Genomic DNA, 17040 nt, shown 5'->3' with positions numbered 1-17040 from the left:
CTAAGCTTTTGTAAGTAGGCACGAGGCCTCACACAATTAGTCCTCTCTTTCGACACCGATTAGATGGACTAAATAAAGTCTAATTGTCGAGGCGAACCCATTGATACTAACTAGGCTATAGTTAGCACATGTTTACTGTAGCACAATATTGCTAAATAATGATCTAATGGATTCGTCTCGTGAATCAGTCTCCATTTATACAATTAGTTTGATAATTAATTTATATTTAATGCTTCTAATTGGTGTCTAAATAATCAATTTGATGATGACTTAAACTTTTGGATCCAAACGGACCCATGCATGGAGTTGCAAATACTACCTGATCGACGTCACGTGGGAAGGGTAGGGAGACGGCGAAGCCACGGGTTTCCGGGCGCGACGCGACTCCGAGTATATGGGATTTCGTTTCGGACTCCCGACTCCGACTTGGAGGCGGGCGACAGCTATATATATCTCTCCCACCAGGCACCAGGCCTTGTCCAATAACCAATCCAGCAGACATCCGAAAAAGGCACATGGCGAGGTACGAGTATGAGAGAGAGCAAGCCGAGAAGGCCTGCCGGTACGCGGAGGAGCTCTTCCTCGCCGGCAACATCCCCGGCGCGCACCGCCATGCCAGCAGGGCCAAGCGGCTCTGCCCGTCGCTCCCCGGCGTCGCCAACGCGCTCGCCGTGTACGAGGCCCACGCCGCCGCGGGGGGCAGCTGGCGCGCGGTCCTCGGCATCCAGACCGGCGCCGCCGCCACGCAGGACGCCATCAAGAAGCAGTACCGTCGGCTGTCCCTCCTCGTCCACCCGGACAAGGCCCGCTGCGCCGCCGCCGAGGGGGCCTTCAAGCTGGTGCGCCGGGCGTGCGAGGAAGCCCTCTCCTCGGCCGCCTCCAGTCGGGACACGAGCCCGCCGCAGGTGCCTCGTGCCGCCGCGCAGCCCAACGTGCGTCGGGCCGCGGCGCCGCCCCCTCCGATGATGCAGCCGATGTACTACGCGCCGCGCGTGCTCATGCGCGTCTACTGCTCCTCCTGCAAGAACGAGTACGCCGCGAAGATCGGGCGGCTGGAGCAGCAGGGCGGCATGAAGTGCGCCCGCTGCCCCGAGTGGCTGAGCCCGCCGTGTCAGAAGAAGCCCCCGGCGAGCAAGGAGCCTACCGCCGTGCCGGGGCGCCAGGTGTTCCAGTGCCCGGCCAAGTGTCCCGAGTGCGGGGCGGCGTACACGTCCAAGGTGTGCGTCGGCCGGTGGTGCCTCCGGTGCAAGGCGTGCACCAAGTCCTCCATGGTCGACGTGCAAGGACCCGAACAGGCCACTGCGAAGATCCGAAAGCGTGCCTGAACATGACGAACAGTTCCCTTCATGTTACGTTTGTGTGATTGGCTCGATCTCATCCTTTTCCCAGCGGGGTATAAGTGTTTGAATCTCCTGTTCTTTTCCTTTAGCATTCAGAAACTATGAATTTGTAATGGCAAAGTATAGTGTATATGTTACTGTTGATACAGGAGAACTTGGTATAGTTTATATGTTACTGTTGATACAGGAGAACTTGGTTTACAGTGGCATGCATGTCGAGCTAATACTGACCAGATGTAAAGCATCCCCGGCCCAGTAAGTACAGCGATTCAAGTTTTCTAGTGTTTTGCTACCAGAAAATGCGATCGATTACAAGCTAACACAATCTCGGCCTCTTGATATAAAATAGTAAGCCCAAAACTAATCCACCAAATAGAAAACGAAGAAAAATCGTGCTTCAGAACAGCATAGCTCGAGCCGATGAAAACTAAACACGTGAGCAGTGCAGTCAACATATCAACTCCAACTTTGCCTCCGCTATGTACTGATATATATATTCTCTCCAATAACATATTATCCACATAGATCTCAAAGAACGCATTAGGTGGGAGCACCTTCAGTCGTCATCTTGACCGAATTGATCATCAGCGTCGCCACCCAGAAATGAGCCGATGGACTTGCGAAGGATGTGGATTGATTTGTCATCCTGTTAAACATGAACGCAAAAATGGTGAATTAATTATGATTAGTGAACCATGCAAGTTTAGTTTCGGTTATGGGACATGTGAACATAAGCAACCAGATATTTAAGTTGCAAATGCATGCTCTAACACATACCTGCTTCATCTTCTTCAGAGATTCTTCTGCATTTGCTATCTTCTCTGAAAATGTTTTCTCGAGTTCAGACAGAGTAGTCTTCTCCTTCTTCCCTGTTAAATGGCAGAATGTCAGAGTAACGAACTCATAGACACAACTGAAGGAACAAGCTTTCTACTTACTTTGCAGTTCATACTGCATAAGCAATTTCTCTTTATCATCTTCAAACTTTGAGAAAAGGTCTGCAGAAAGCAGCAGACAGTTAAGTCAATTTAAATGAGGATAACTGATGACAACTATCTCAGTGTAACTCAGGAAGATACAGTATAGGCACAGCACATCGCTCTATGCATGATTTCACATTACAATATGAAGTAGGATTAACGGCATTTAGTAGCTGCAAAACTGCTACCAAATTATACATATGTGCAGACTGGAGTTTCCCAAGGTGAACTTGTATAAAGGTTCCCTCTGATAATAAAAAACAAACAGGCAAACGCAAAACTCATTTGTAGCCAAGTAATATCTGGACTTCAGGATCTAAACATGTCATATTTCAGATGAAAAAGTTAGGATATTCTGAGACCTGCATAAGCATTACATGCGCAAGATGAAACTATAATGATAATACTGCTTGAACATGACATAGATAAAGACAGACGACAAGAAATGTCGCATATCACAATAGGTTGCTGCTTATCCTTATCTGCCATACCTTTGAAATTCTGTATGTGTGCAGCTTTGTCTTTGCAGAACTTATCGTGTGTCGCTTGAAATTTGGTGTACTCATTCTTCAACAAACCTTCGCACTGCGTAGATACAAATGAACCTTTCATTAACCAAAACCTGACTAGATTAGTAACCAGAAGCACATTGCAGCATCAAGTACAATTCAAAACCTCTTTTGACGTCTTTGACAGTGCTTTCAGAAAATTCTGCCTGTGCATACACATACAGAAAACTGTCAGGTGTACATTTCATTGAGCGTCACAGTATTTATTATGAAATAACTTGTTTCAGGTCTTAATTTATAGCAACAGCTTAAAAGGATCACATCTGATTTAACTAAAGGAATTAGTAGGAATATGTGTTATAAAGTCATTGAATTAGCTCCTCACCTTTCCTTCTCAAACTTAGTCTTGGTGTCTTGTACCATAGTCTGAATCTCTGTTGCCACACTGAAAATTAAGAAAAAACTGTTAGCAGTGTACTAGGGAATAGCTATCTGCAATGAGTACAACATCCAGATAGAAGACAACTTTGGACATCAGAAACAGCAATAGTAGAACAAAAAGGACTGAGCATACCCAGACATTCATCATGAAGATAGAAAATATTTATGATTCTATAAGCCATTGTTCCTGAGTCTCAATTCAATTGCCAGTCACCATAGGTGGATTCAGTTCGGTCAGTTATGCTAACTTCAGCATATGCAGACCAAGTAAACAACAAACTCTCTACTAACCAACCATTTGCCAGTCACCATGGGGAATTCAACATTATGCATCCTTCAGCATGTGCAGTCATGCAGACCAAGAGAACAACAAATTCTCTAATCATCAACTATAACAATAATCGACGATTACTGCTCACTAAAATACCCAGGCAATGACAAACAACTTGACACACATGAAAAGCACCCTACTAATCTGAGGTTTCAAACACAGCCATCTGAAGTCCAAAATCAAAGGTGACACACATTCCTTCCACAAGACTGGTGCGTAAGATGTCAGTCATATTGTGCAAATTCAGCAGATCCAAGTAAATGTGCCGATTACCACGCACCAAATCTCCCTCGATGGGACCACACACATACATTGCGTACATAGAACACTGACAGAACAGTCACGCACATAAATTCAACAGAACCAAAATGTAGGATGGGTGCGTGGAATGTAAATCGAAATCACCCGGAGATAGCCTGATCAGTCTTCTTCTGACCGTCCTTGTGGGCCTTGTCCTTGATGTGCCGCAGAAGCGTGACGATCTCCTTCATGTCACTGCCTCCACCAATCACATCGCAGCACGTCCCAGACCATGAAACGTGTATACAGAAATCAATTAATCACACGAAATTCCACAGTAAAAATCAACAGAGGCGGGACCCAGGTTCGCGGCGAACGGGAGCGCAAAACCACGAAACCCTCGCCTCGTCACCTCGATTCGAACGATCTCGCGCAGGGATCGCGCCGAATCCAAAATAGCGAGGCCAATTAGCGAACACGAGAGCCGTGGGGAGGGGAAGAGGGGGAGTGGGAAGCAGGCACCTGTCGAACTCGTGGTCGGAGTCGTCCATGCCGCCGCGCTCGCGCCGCCTCTTGTCGGAGTGGAGCGGCGCGTCGGCGGGGTCCTTGGCCGCCGCGCCCCGCTTGCCGCCGCTCGCCTTCGCCTTCGCCGACATCGCTGGTGCCCCGGCCCGAGATCGCCGCCTCGCGCTCGCTTGTGAGTGCTTGGGCTTGCCGCCTTTTGGGGTGGTGCGGTCGTGCCGTGGCGTGTGGTTTCGCGGGTTTTGAAATGGATGCCGGATGCGGCTTGGTGACTGGGGGAGACTGAAGAGGACTGGGCCACCCCTCTGTATTCCCAGGCCCGGCCCAATCGAATAGGCTGCCGATCCGTCAGCCCAAATTTGTGGCCGCCCAGCTCAGTTTCTTGTGTCTTTTTTCTTCCCTTCACCTGACTTGGGCATGGGATGGTCTTGAATTCCCCCCTCGTATATGTGGTTGTTTTGGTGAAGGAAATTGTTTCATGCTAGATGCCTAGATGGATAGGCATAGGAAAAGAAAGAAAAAAGAATAGCATGCAACTTGAATGGATGGCTACGATCTCGATCTTGCATGAGGTGCTACGACGCCACGGTGCACGTGAGGGGCTCTTCGTCTGCGATCATCATCGTCTTGGGTGTTAACGAAGATAGAGATCGAGTCTGGGTCTTCCGGTACGGTGTGGCTCTTGTTTCGCCTTGCTTTATTTCAAAAGATTTTTTACAAACCCTAGCTAGGTTTCGTTCAAAACGAAACTGATCGAATATAGAGTAATTTTTACAAACCCTAGCTAGGCTTAATTTCGAATTCATGGCCCAGGGGTCACACAAAATTTGACATGTGGGACTTCATTCGTTTCGTTGCCCTTGTCATTTATCTGTGGGCTTAGACAACCGAGGGAGGCAATGAATGACTGTATACCTCCCTTTTTCAGACAAGAATTACATCATTTAACCGTTCTTGGAAACAAGGGCATCCCTGTACAAGCTATCTCAGTATGCTGATTAACATCTGTGGTTTGTGAAAATTAGCCTTAAATTAACATATGATAGTTTCATGTATGCTAAATATTTGCTGTCTGTTGATTGTAAGATACTGTGTTGCATCAGGCCGTTATCAGTTGCAAGAGGCTGACTTCACCAACAAAAGTGATGGTGCTACGGTTGTCAACTTCATGGCATCACCTGAGAACAAGATCGTGCTGATATTTCGCCACAAGACAAAGTGTGCTACTCCTTGGGTAAGACTGCTACTGCTGCATAAATAAGAAGCCAGAAGAGTTGTGTTATGACACGTTGGATGAGTGCAGGAGCAATTGCCCCATTTGCGATCCAAAGTGCCCCCCAAAGTAGTTTGTCCAACAAAACGGCAATGGGAATAAAAGGTTTGTTGTTTTGAAGTCATCGGTGCCGGTCAAAACAACAATGTTCTGATGCGCATCTTATGGAATTATTGAATTGATAGACATCCCTCGTCGATTTTATTGCTTGATTTTTTTTTCATGCTCTGATCCGTTTTGAATTATTTTCTGGTTGCTCAAATGTCGCGCTTTTTTTTGTGCAGAAATAAAAATCTCGAGATAACTCAATGTGATACTACTTTTTCTTGAGTGATTCCTTGGTACTTTACTAGTTTATAAACGTTTACAAGATCCGCTCCAGCCACCCGTTTTCATCACCAGATCATAAACGAACCATGCTAGGAAGACCTGAACCACGGTTTTGCACGCTTCAGTTCATTGGTATCTTGGTTTTTAAAACTACAACATTGAAGCAGGCCCATTATTCTCAAAACTAAAAAGGGGGTAAGAATTCCAGGTTCTGCATGCCTTCCCTGGTCCATCTGATGAGATGATGACCTGCTGGCTGCTGGTCTTCCTGGGATGGCAGTGGCACTGGCAACTAGTCCGAGCTTCCCCTTTGGTCTTTGCATACAGCCAGCCTCTCAACGCAACCTGCTGCCATGTTATTCCAAAGTTCAGTTTCAGGGAAAGCACTGCAGCAAGCTGCAAGCGCCCCGGCACTTGGTGCAGTCATACATGACCGACCCACTGGTTTTTTCCCCTCACAGGAAAACCATAATTGCATCCTGCTTCCATGTGAAAATGCTGCTGTATTCATCCATGTGGCGCCTACAGAGCTTCCCTCCACATCCAGCAGGATGAGCTCGCTCGTTTGTTCAGAGGTGACGATTATTCCAACATCTTGACGTTGTTTTGGGATCATCAGCAACAAAAACATGCAGCAAAACAACCGGGGTATTCACCCATTTTGTCGGAAATCCATGAGAGGAACACAGACTAATTGACATAAAAGATACAGATAAGCACGTTGATGATGAATTAACACATCACAACAGATGAACTGTTTGCTCAGAGAACCACATTCATGTCACAACCAACCGTACCTAGCAGCAGACGGTACAGATCACGGAGTCGTCTCTTCTGCGGCGAAGACGTAGTCGACGCACCTGGCGAGGAACGTCGGCGACAGGCAGGAGCACGACGGTGACGAGGTGCTGGAGGCCGAAGGCGGTGGCGGTGAGGGCGTGCGCTCTCCCGCCGGTGCCTGCTCCGGACCGCGTGCTGGCGCCGTGGTCATGGACATGGTGACCTCCTGACCGCAAGTTGTGCGTGGCTGCGGCGGCGAGGAAGGCCGCGAAGATGTCCCGCGTGCTGGCCCCGGCGCTGTCAGCAAGGGATGGTGGGGAGGGCGCGGCGCGGCGGCGGTAACTCTTCCACGGTGGCCGCCTGCGCTGCGGCAAGCCCCCCGTCGCCGAGGATCCTCGAAACGTACCTCCGCTCCTCGCCGCGGGGCATTCTCGCCGCGTCCCTGTGCTCGTCGCCGCCGGGGATCGTCGCTGCGATTTCCGGAGCGCGCGAGCCCGACTACGGCGGAAGAGAAGCCCGCCAGGTCGGAAGGAGAGTCGACGGCGGAAACTCGCCGTTGTCGGTGCTTGCCGGCGAGTGTTCCACGTCCACCCGCTCGAAGCTTGCCCGATGTCTAGCGGCCTCAAGGTCGAGCGACGCGCGGCGCTCTCCCGGCGGTCCCAAGATGTCGTCGTGCTCCGGAAGCACTTCCAGCATGTATGGCGCCCTGGGCAAGGGATGACGGGGAGGGGACGGCGACGAGTCGTCCACAGACCACAGTGGCCGCCTGCACTGCGGCCAGGCCCCCGCCGCAGAGGATCCTCGGCACGTTACTCTGCTCCTCGCCGCCACTGGCGGAGTCATATATGGGCGCACTCCGGCCCCCTGCCTCCTAGAAATTTCTTAACAGCTCATGCTGCAGTCCAACAAATTCAGCCCAGTAGCCCGCCACAGGCACGTTAGCCATCAGGCATGACCTGACCTGTAGCCTCAACCAGCGGGGTCATTTGTATTTCGTAAATCGTTCTATACTATTATACTACTTTTAGAGCATCTCCAACTATGAGTCCTATATTTAGATTCTATAATTTGTATTAGGGATATATTTGATGTGTTTAGGGGAAAAAATCTTATATAACAACAGCGGGGTCTCAAATCATGTCATTTACAACTAATTGGGGAAAGATTGGAGCGGAGGCGTTGGGGAAAGAAGTCTCTGTCAGTTAGATTTCGTGGCAAAGGGAAGATAGGACCCAACCAGTTGAGTCCTGTATCTAGGACCCGGGAGACTGAGTTCTAAATTGATTTGCCAGTTTTTTATAAAATAGGACTCCTGTTAGAGGCTATTTTTTCTCTTAAGCCCTATATTTCAAGATAAGACCCAATTTAAGACTCCTATTGGAGATGCTTTTATACATACCAGCTCAAATCTTGAAAATTCCCCCTCCCCCCTCCCCCACACATTTTGATTCACGCTCCGCCACGGCTCGCGTGCGTCCCTGTGCTCGTCGCCACCGGGGATCGTCGCTTCGATTTCCGGAGCACGCGAAGCTGACGACGATGTAAGCGAAGCCCGCTAGGTGGGGAGGAGAGTCGACGGCGAAAATTTGTCGACATCGGTGCTTGCCGGCGAGTGTTCCACGTCCACCCGCTTGTCCCACCGCTTGAAACTCGGCTGATGCCTGCCAACTTCCAGGTCGACCGACGCGCGGCGCTCTCCCTCCGCCACCACCACGGAGCCTAGAGGCACTTCGCCGGCTCCCATCCTCTCTCCTCCTGAGCCCGGACGGTCCTATGCATCCCTCGGCTCCACACGGCCGGAGCTCTTCAACCCATCTTCCAGGCGCACCGCACGGCCGCGATGCCGCTTGCGGCAATAAAAACACCATGCTGTAAGTATCCCGGCGATGGCCAGGAGGGACAACCCGACACGCTAATCCTACCTTGAACCCATCATAGTCGTGGGAGGAATGTTTCGCCGCCATCGTGGCGTGGACGCGTGGTACTCGTCGACGTTGCGATGCTCTCGTAGTATTAATTCCGAGGGAAGGGGATGGAGGTGGGGCCGTGGGGGAAGGAGTAGAAGCCAAGATGGCGAGAAGGGAAGGAAGGCCGCCACAATGGAAGGGCCGGTGAGATGACTGGACCGGCCTCCTGGACGTGAGAGCATTTGGGGGCGGTCCTGCAATTCATGGAGCTGGCCCGTTCACCTCTGTGTTGGACGCAATGAGTGAGGCCGAGCCTGCCCGATGCGCAAATGGTAAAGGTCACGCGAGCGGATGCGAGCGGATCTATCGTAGAAGTGTGCGCGTGACCCTTCTTCCTTCTTGTGATGCCAGCCGGTGGGTGGTGGGAGGTGGGGGACCGGCGAGGGGTGGGTGGTGGGGGGAGCGGCCAACGGCGAGGCCACAGCCAGCCGAGGTGGCGATTGAGACGACGGTTTTAGAGTTTTGGGTTTCCGGGGGTGGGGACGGCTCCATGGCCGGCGGCTATAGAGGGAAGGTCGGGGACGGTGGCGGTCCGGTGGTGGTGGTGGTTCGGCCGGTGGAGTGGGCGGTGGCTGGTGGCGGAGGCAAAAAGAAGGCTATGGGGTTAAAAACCAGCGGTGTTGGAGGGCGGCGTCAGCGGACGGTGGCGGATCCGACAGCAGGAGCTGCCGAAGACGAAGGAGGTGGTCGGCAGCGGGGCAAACTCATTATAGGCCTCGTGGACCTTCTGCGATGGTTCGCATGCCGGTCGCAAACAGCGCCCTGCCCGATGCCCGCCCATGCGTCGTGGTCGTCGTCGTCGTCGGGGGGGGGGGGGGGAGGTGGGGGATTTTTCGCACGGGAGGCGCAGCACGGGCCACGTCGGCCTGCTGCTCGACCACCACAAAGGGAAGCCGGGACCTTACACTGACGTCCCGACCCCACAGCAGATTCATTTCACCAGAAGGCATCTGACACGCGGGACCCTGCACACGCGCCACGGGTGGCTACGGTGCCTCTTCGCCCTCCCGCCACACATCGCCCGCTCGCCTCTCACCGTCGCAACGTGTTGGTCCCACGAGGCAGAGACACCGAACTTCCTTCGAAACTGCGAGAGCGAAAGCTGCAACGGCTCAGTCACCCACCCGCGTCTCCTTCCTCGGCACGGCTCCCCAGTGGCCACTACACTCTCCCGCTGTCCCGCCCCACTCGTGCGCGTGAGCGATGAGAGCTCTCGCCTCGCCCGCCGCCTCCTTCCTCCCGGGAATCCTTAACCCCAGCGCGAGCCCTAACCCTCGCGCGCCTCTCCGGTCGGCGGCGGCGGCGGCGGCGCTCTCGAGGAGCCCTTGCCCTTCCAGCCGCTCCGTCGCCGCCGCGGCTGCCGCCGCCACCGGGGACCACTGGGGCGCCGACCACTACCACGGCGGCGGCCGCGTGACCTCGCCGGAGGCCGGGGCCCGCGCGGCGCACGGCGTCAAGTGCGACGTGGACGTGGTGTCGTGGCGGGAGCGGCGGGTGCTCGCGTCCGTGGCCGTGGCCGCCGACGTCGACACCCTGTGGCAGGTCATCACCGACTACGAGCGCCTCGCCGACTTCATCCCCAACCTCGTCCAGAGGTCCGCGTTTTCTCGTGCCTCTCGTCTCAGTTTGTCACCTGTGGATTGTGATTCTGATTGCACAATGGCGATGGCTCGTTTGATGGTGTCTGATTGGAGAATTTTTTGGGGGTGATTTTGTTCGTGACAGCGTGAGGATTCCGTGCCCGCACGAAGGGCGGATATGGCTGGAGCAGAGGGGACTGCAGCGGGCGCTGTACTGGCACATCGAGGCACGCGTCGTGTTGGATCTCCAGGAAGTCCCTGATTCCGTACGTGCTTTGATCTGGCCATGAGCCAGCTGGCAGCATGTGTTGTTCTTCACTTCTTGTTGCGCAGATGTGCTACTGTGTTCATCTCTGATATATTTCTTAGTTGTACGAGTTATAATTGGAATGATGAAGGATTTCCTTCCTTTTCTAGTGGACGAGAACTCCATTTCTGCTTTCAAACTGATATATTTCTGCTTTCTAGTGGCCATGAGGCGTATGTCAAGCTACATTACCTTACTCGGTTATTCGTTAATAATTCTGCTTTCAGACTAATGGACGAGAACTCCATTTCTCGATGGTAGATGGTGACTTCAAGAAGTTTGAAGGAAAATGGTCCATCAGATTGGGTCCAAGGTACGCATCTTAACATTATTATTTTTTTCTGAGCATAATTGTGATACGATGTTAGTTAATAAAGGTATAAATAGATGTATGTTATTTGCTGCCTTATTTATGTTTTTTCTTCATTTTCTGAACATCCAGCTTAATTGCATCCATTATCTTAGCTTTGCATCCCCTTGATGTCCCAGAGTGAAAAACATTTTTCCCTTCATTTCATGGATCCTTAGGTCTGCACTTCTAGTGAACAGAAAAGGATATTAAGTCTAATATGACCTATATTGCTTTGGTTTTCTGGCAGGTCCTCTAGTGCAATTTTGTTGTATGAAGTTAACGTGATACCAAGATTTAACTTCCCGGCAATATTTCTTGAGAGGATTATAAGGTCGGATCTTCCTGTAAATCTTCGAGCCTTGGCATCTAGAGCTGAAAAGATTTATTTAGAAAATCAAAGATGTGGTTCAAGAAAATTTTCTGCCGTGGATTCAAAGCCATCATCTACTTCTTCTCAGCTTAAGTTCCATAGTACAGCAATTGAGACTACTTCTAGTAAGTTCAAAGAAGCACCTCCCACTTCCGGTGTCAGTAGTGTGCTTCCTTCACCTTCTTCCAAGTTGATTAGCAAATGGGGTGTATATGGAAATGCATGCAGAATTGATAGGCCTTGTGTGGTAGATGAGATCCATCTTCGAAGATTTGATGGCCTCTTGGTAATTTACTGTTCTTATATTATTACTAAATGGATTCTTAACCATCAAGGAAAAATCACTAAATATTTTTGCTTCTCATGTGAATTGTGATATGGTCTTCATGAAGGAACATGAGGGGGCTCACAGGTGTGTTTTTGCTAGTATCACTGTGAAAGCACCAGTTCGAGAGGTATGGAATGTTCTCACGGCATATGAGAATTTGCCTGAGTAAGTAGTTCTATCTTTGTAGAATATTTGGAGTTCACAGTTTTTATTACAAGTATGTCTAACAAAGGCTATTTGATAGATTCGTACCAAACCTGGCTATCAGTAGGATTGTCCTTCGTGATAATAACAAGGTCCGCCTAATGCAGGTAGGATATGCAGTTATCTCTCTTGTCATGATTAACTGATTTTACTAGATCATAGAACCATGCCGGGGTTAGGTTGTCGATTGTTTTTACTGCAGCATATAAAGTTCTCCTGTGATACACAGTTTTTTTAATTGTTTCCGGCTTAGGTTTGCACAACTGTTTTCACTGTGCTTAGCTGAAAGAAAGTTATGTAATTCAGTCTGGTAGTCTTCGTGATTTTCTTTTGCAAGCATTTTTAACTTTTGAAATCCTTTTTCTAGGAGGGTTGCAAAGGCCTACTTTATATGGTCCTTCATGCCCGTGTTGTCATGGATCTTCATGAAAAACTTGAGCAAGAGATCAGCTTTGAACAAGTTGAGGGTGATTTCTACTCTTTCAAAGGGAAATGGCGCTTCGAACAACTTGGAGACCATCACACCCTGTTGAAGTACATGGTTGAGACTAAGATGCATAAGGACACCTTTCTCTCCGAGTCCATCCTTGAAGAGGTAGGACTATATAGGCACTTTTGTATTTTCATGTAGCTTGTCACTTGTTATAAAGAGTATCGTAAATGATAACTAGATTAGGTCTTTATGGGCCTGATTGGTTGGGTTCCAAAATATGCTCTGCCAAAGTATGGGCAAGCCCATAAATTTTGGCATTCATTTGGCTGAATTCCAAACAATTGGTATGCCTACATTTGTTGGCAAATCGGCAATTTTCAGCTCGTACACATTTTGGCTGTTCGTGCCAATCCCCTCTTATGGCACTTTATTTGGCATCAAACCAATCGACGGCCAAAATTTTGTCTATCACATTTTGGCACCTAAACAATTGCTATTCTTGCCCACGTTTTGGCAAATAAATTTGGCATGCCCATATTTTAGCCTGCCCATAATTTGGTAGGGCAAATTATGGAACCCAACCAATCATGCTCTATGTGCCCCCTATCTTCTGTTTTGGTTATTACTGATGATAATTATGCTAGTGCTTTTAGTGCTGGTATATGTACTACATGCCTTCTATAATAGATTAATAATATAGGAATTAGGATTGTGGAATTGGGAGGTTCCAGTATTCTAATTTTATTGCCACTTTATTTAAAATTTCATATCTGGTGGTATCCAGTTTATTTGTTGCTTAGGCCTCTCAAGTATCCAAGCTTACAACTAGAGGGTCTTTTGAGACCATTCCTTTTATTGTGAGTCAGCGGCATCTTCACCATGCAAACATTATGTTCTATATTCTACTGCATATTTGCATGAGGACAACATATCAGGATAGCTAAGAAATCAAAAAAATTGTTATCATGATTTCTGACAGTTTTTTTATTCTTGTTGACAATAGTCTGTCTCAATTTTTCCGTGTTCTCCTTTTGATAAATTGTATATGCAGTGCCTTCATGGTTATTTCAACTGAACACTTTTGTGACGTTTAATGAGATAACAAAGCAAATTGGCTGCTTTCTTCATTCTATTCCAGGTCATATATGAGGATCTTCCATCAAACTTGTGTGCAATACGTGATTATATTGAAAAGGCTGGAGCTGAAGGTAGCAGCTCCATTACTCATTCTGATGCACCAACACACTCAGATATTGATCCTGCGCAAAACAGGCAATCAGAGCAAGAATCTGCATCTTGCTCCTTCAGTTCCACGAAACAGAGACCAAAAGTTCCTGGCTTGCAAAAGGACATTGAAGTCCTCAAATCTGAGCTTGAGAATTTCATTGCAAACTACGGTCAGGATGGTTTCATGCCTAAGAGAAAGCATCTTCGGTCTCATGGAAGGGTGGATATCGAGAAGGCAATAACACGAATGGGTGGGTTCAGGAAGATTGCCAGCATAATGAACCTTTCCCTTTCTTACAAAAATCGAAAACCAAGAGGTTATTGGGATAATCTGGAGAACTTGGAAGAAGAGGTGATACTGAATATCTTTAGCTCCCTCCTCTGCTTGCTAGATATCCATCATAGTGTACAAGACTACAGGCATAACAATTTTTTAGCTTCGAATTGTTTTGTACATGTGCTGCAAACACACAGAGTTAAACCTGCCCCCCTTAGATTGCTAGTATGAATGACCATTAGCATCTGTGCCATTCAATTTCTGACATTAGCATATGATCACTATCTACAGATCAGCCGGTTCCAGAAGAGTTGGGGGATGGATCCTTCTTATATGCCAAGTAGAAAATCTTTTGAGAGAGCAGGTACTCTATTACTTATATCTGGCACTCTATCAATTACTTAGTTCAGGACTGTCTTCTAAAATTGGATATCTGTAGCCCTGTCACTGTGTCATTGTCAACACAATCTTAGCATGCTAGTGCTGCTTATTATTCTAAGGTTATTCATTTTAGCACAAATGCATTTAGCTGTATACCATCATTACTCGAAACTCGAAAATGGACGATTGCTTCCTATTATCAGGTTAGATGTGCAAGTTAGAACTGGTGTGGTAGTGTTTCCTTATCTGGCTTTTCAAATGATTTCCTTTCTTTGTTATTGTTGGTAGGTCGTTACGACATTGCTCGGGCATTAGAAAAATGGGGTGGGGTGCAGGAGGTTTCGCGCCTTCTTTCTCTTGAACTAAGACGTCCTAGAAGGCGAGCTGACTCAGATGATGAGAGGCAGTCTGAATCACAAGCTGGCAGTGGTATGACAAAGAAGCACGGAACCAAACCTGATAAAGCCAACATGCCCCCAGATGCACAGAAATGGCTCCTGAAGCTGAAGGATTTGGATGTGAACTGGGTGGAATACTAGATTAATAAGCTTCGGAAAAGAAATGATGTCGCATTATCAACTCAATTCTTTTTCCGTCTTTGGAGGTGATCTGGATGCATTCTGTCAAAGACGCTGTAAATTGTGTACAGAACATCTGCAATGCTCAGGCCAACCCTGAATTACCCATGCTGAAGCTACCAACGGGCAACGGTTTTCATTTGTCAACTGTCACGGCTCTTGGTCCTCTGCTACTACTGCGTATCTAGAAGTGTTGACAACTACACACAGCTTTGTTGCAGTCAAATTGAACCGTTGATTTGGCCACTAAGCACAAATGTGGTGCTGATTTCGTGTACCTGTTCAAAGCTGTTTGAGTCAGCCCTCGCGCTTTCAAAGCAAGTGGTCGACCGTTGGGTTAAATCGTGTTCCAAGGTTGGTCGACTGCTTGTTACTGATGATGTCAGTTGACTTGGCCCTTTTTGTTTTGACACTGAAAGAGAAGGTTACTGTCCCGTAGTTTCAGTCAGCACGGTTACATTAGTCTGTCAGCCTGTCAGGTGCAGTTACATTCTGTGTTCCCTGCTTCATGGCGAGAAAGGCAAGGAGCTGATGACTGACGAGGACGTTCGTCAACAAGGGGACATGATGGTTTGCTTTAATATGGCAAATCGTGCTTTTCTTAAGATCTTTGTCTTGGATATAGCTTAAAGAAAAGGGAAAAAGGCCAAAAAAATATAGGGGAAAAAAAAAGGTCCCACCGGGATTCGAACCCAGGTCGCCAGATTCAAAGTCTGGAGTGCTAACCACTACACTATGGAACCTTTTGTGTCTTCGCGATTAGGAATTAACTATAAGTACGTAAAACTATCCAATGGACGGACCGGAACGACCTCGCTAGATCTCCCGAAGGGAGTTGGATTTTGCCTTGGCTATAGCGGAGCTGTTCAGACGAACATGGAATCATGGACTTGTATGGTTGACTCCCCATCCTGGCTCGGAAGAAAAACTGACGAAGTTGCAGTGAAGATCCCTGTTGGTTCCGTTGCGTTCGAAAGCATTTCTCAGAGCACGTGCGCGAGGAACGGGCCTGCAATTACCTCCTCTGAATTAAACACACACACTGAGGGCGACGCCTTCGAAATTTATACGCTCCAATCAGACCGCAGTCCTGAACGACTGATTAAGCACGTTCGGTGGCGGATGCAACCACAAGTCCTCAACGACTTAATCAAACTGCTGAACTGAAAGCACGAGGGGGCTACTGCAAGTACAGGCAGCTGCTACGTGCGGTGCCCTCATAAACTGGGGGGAAGAGCTAAATATAAACATATTTAAACAAATGTATCAGATGTCCACCAACTTGTTAGGTATGTCATTTAAGTCCACGAACTCTAAAAGTATATTTTTAATTTGTGTCACTTATATCCATAAATTTCGAAAATACATTTTTTAGATTTATAAACTTCATCCATGAGCAGTCGTGTGGCTACACACGCACTCATAAAGATCACCCTAATATTGTTGTCAATGAATATCTTTCAAACCCTCACCGAGAGCCATTCTGGGTTGATCCAAGTCTAACGTCGTCACGAGATTTTTTGCTACAACACCAGACGCCACCGTATCTGGCCACCAGCGCCACGGAGGACATAATATCCCCTGCCATGGTACACATGTTGTTGAGTCCCTTTGTGACCTCCTCCACCTTTTTCAAGCTATCACCCCCTCCTTTCCACCCATATTACGAGATCATATCTAGATCTAAACCCCAGAACTCACCAATCCGTAAGCCCTATTTGAATCCTAATACATGTCAATAACCTCCGAGATAAGTCTTCTATCCCTTTTCTCCCCTCTCCCTATGCACTTGATTTGAAATCGGGGCTCAAATTTGATCCTTCCGGCGAAACTCCAGCAGCGTGTGGGCATCGTGTAGATTCCATGTTGGTGTGATATCAGTGCATGAAGGCTAGGTGGTAGGGTATGGACCTAGGTGATAAAAATTACAAGTTTACGGACCAAGGAATGGACTTTCAGAGTTTGTGAATCTAAGTGACACAAATTATAAGTTTATAGATTTAAAAATACAATTAAATATAATTTTAAAGTTAATGAATCTAAATGACACGCTCTTTCTTACAAGTTGATGGATATGTGGTGAATTTTACTCTAAACACCCACCACGAGCCTTAATCACATGCGTGATGTGTTGCAACTCGCAGTCGCAGCTGCCTGTGATTGCAGGGATGGCGCAAGGACAAGATGGCTGGCCTCTTCCTTCCAAGATTTGGATGCAACTTGATGGGGAATGACTTTTCAACCAAAAAAAAATTCATGGGGGATGTGATCATGGGGCCCAAGCATGAAC

At 48.1% G+C, this 17040-nt stretch overlaps 3 protein-coding genes and 1 non-coding gene across 4 annotated transcripts; 2 read left to right on the top strand and 2 right to left on the bottom strand.

The window, feature by feature from the left end:
* Window positions 1–351: 351 nt before the first annotated feature.
* LOC112877876 lies at window positions 352–1407 on the top strand. Its single transcript, XM_025942252.1, has one exon. It carries the CDS (start codon window positions 516–518, stop codon window positions 1323–1325), a length of 810 nt encoding a protein of 269 aa, XP_025798037.1. The 5' UTR covers window positions 352–515; the 3' UTR covers window positions 1326–1407.
* An 86-nt stretch (window positions 1408–1493) lies between these two features.
* On the bottom strand, window positions 1494–4566 carry LOC112877240. The gene is made up of 8 exons (XM_025941475.1): window positions 4364–4566; window positions 4007–4096; window positions 3215–3274; window positions 2996–3035; window positions 2812–2905; window positions 2279–2338; window positions 2118–2209; window positions 1494–1986 (listed from the first exon to the last, which is right to left on the bottom strand). The coding sequence occupies exons 1-8, from the start codon at window positions 4495–4497 to the stop codon at window positions 1897–1899; spliced, it is 660 nt and encodes a 219-aa protein (XP_025797260.1). The 5' UTR covers window positions 4498–4566; the 3' UTR covers window positions 1494–1896.
* Window positions 4567–9830: 5264 nt separating this feature from the next.
* Window positions 9831–14903, top strand: LOC112877039. The gene is made up of 10 exons (XM_025941236.1): window positions 9831–10308; window positions 10439–10559; window positions 10828–10913; window positions 11200–11608; window positions 11715–11815; window positions 11895–11961; window positions 12222–12449; window positions 13426–13866; window positions 14083–14155; window positions 14461–14903. The coding sequence occupies exons 1-10, from the start codon at window positions 9917–9919 to the stop codon at window positions 14709–14711; spliced, it is 2169 nt and encodes a 722-aa protein (XP_025797021.1). The 5' UTR covers window positions 9831–9916; the 3' UTR covers window positions 14712–14903.
* A 518-nt stretch (window positions 14904–15421) lies between these two features.
* On the bottom strand, window positions 15422–15493 carry TRNAQ-UUG. The gene has a single exon. It is a non-coding gene; the product is annotated as a tRNA-Gln (tRNA).
* Between the last annotated feature and the right edge of the window lie 1547 nt (window positions 15494–17040).

The sequence above is a fragment of the Panicum hallii genome, chromosome 9 (assembly GCF_002211085.1).
Source record: "Panicum hallii strain FIL2 chromosome 9, PHallii_v3.1, whole genome shotgun sequence".
NCBI lineage: Eukaryota > Viridiplantae > Streptophyta > Magnoliopsida > Poales > Poaceae > Panicum > Panicum hallii.
The sequence above is the reverse complement of the archived record's forward strand: the minus strand, read 5'-3'. Positions and strand labels throughout refer to the sequence as shown.

Excerpts from the sequence above, each read along its gene's own strand:
- LOC112877876 (XM_025942252.1), top strand. The coding sequence starts at position 516 with ATGGCGAGGTACGAGTATGAGAGAGAGCAAGCCGAGAAGGCCTGCCGG.
- LOC112877240 (XM_025941475.1), bottom strand. The coding sequence starts at position 4,497 with ATGTCGGCGAAGGCGAAGGCGAGCGGCGGCAAGCGGGGCGCGGCGGCC. Across the intron at positions 4,097-4,363 it reads TCCGACCACGAGTTCGACAG|TGACATGAAGGAGATCGTCA; the intron begins GTGCCTGCTTCC and ends TGGTGGAGGCAG. Across the intron at positions 1,987-2,117 it reads CTCTGAAGAAGATGAAGCAG|GATGACAAATCAATCCACAT; the intron begins GTATGTGTTAGA and ends CATGTTTAACAG.
- LOC112877039 (XM_025941236.1), top strand. The coding sequence starts at position 9,917 with ATGAGAGCTCTCGCCTCGCCCGCCGCCTCCTTCCTCCCGGGAATCCTT. Across the intron at positions 12,450-13,425 it reads CCGAGTCCATCCTTGAAGAG|GTCATATATGAGGATCTTCC; the intron begins GTAGGACTATAT and ends ATTCTATTCCAG. Across the intron at positions 13,867-14,082 it reads TGGAGAACTTGGAAGAAGAG|ATCAGCCGGTTCCAGAAGAG; the intron begins GTGATACTGAAT and ends CACTATCTACAG.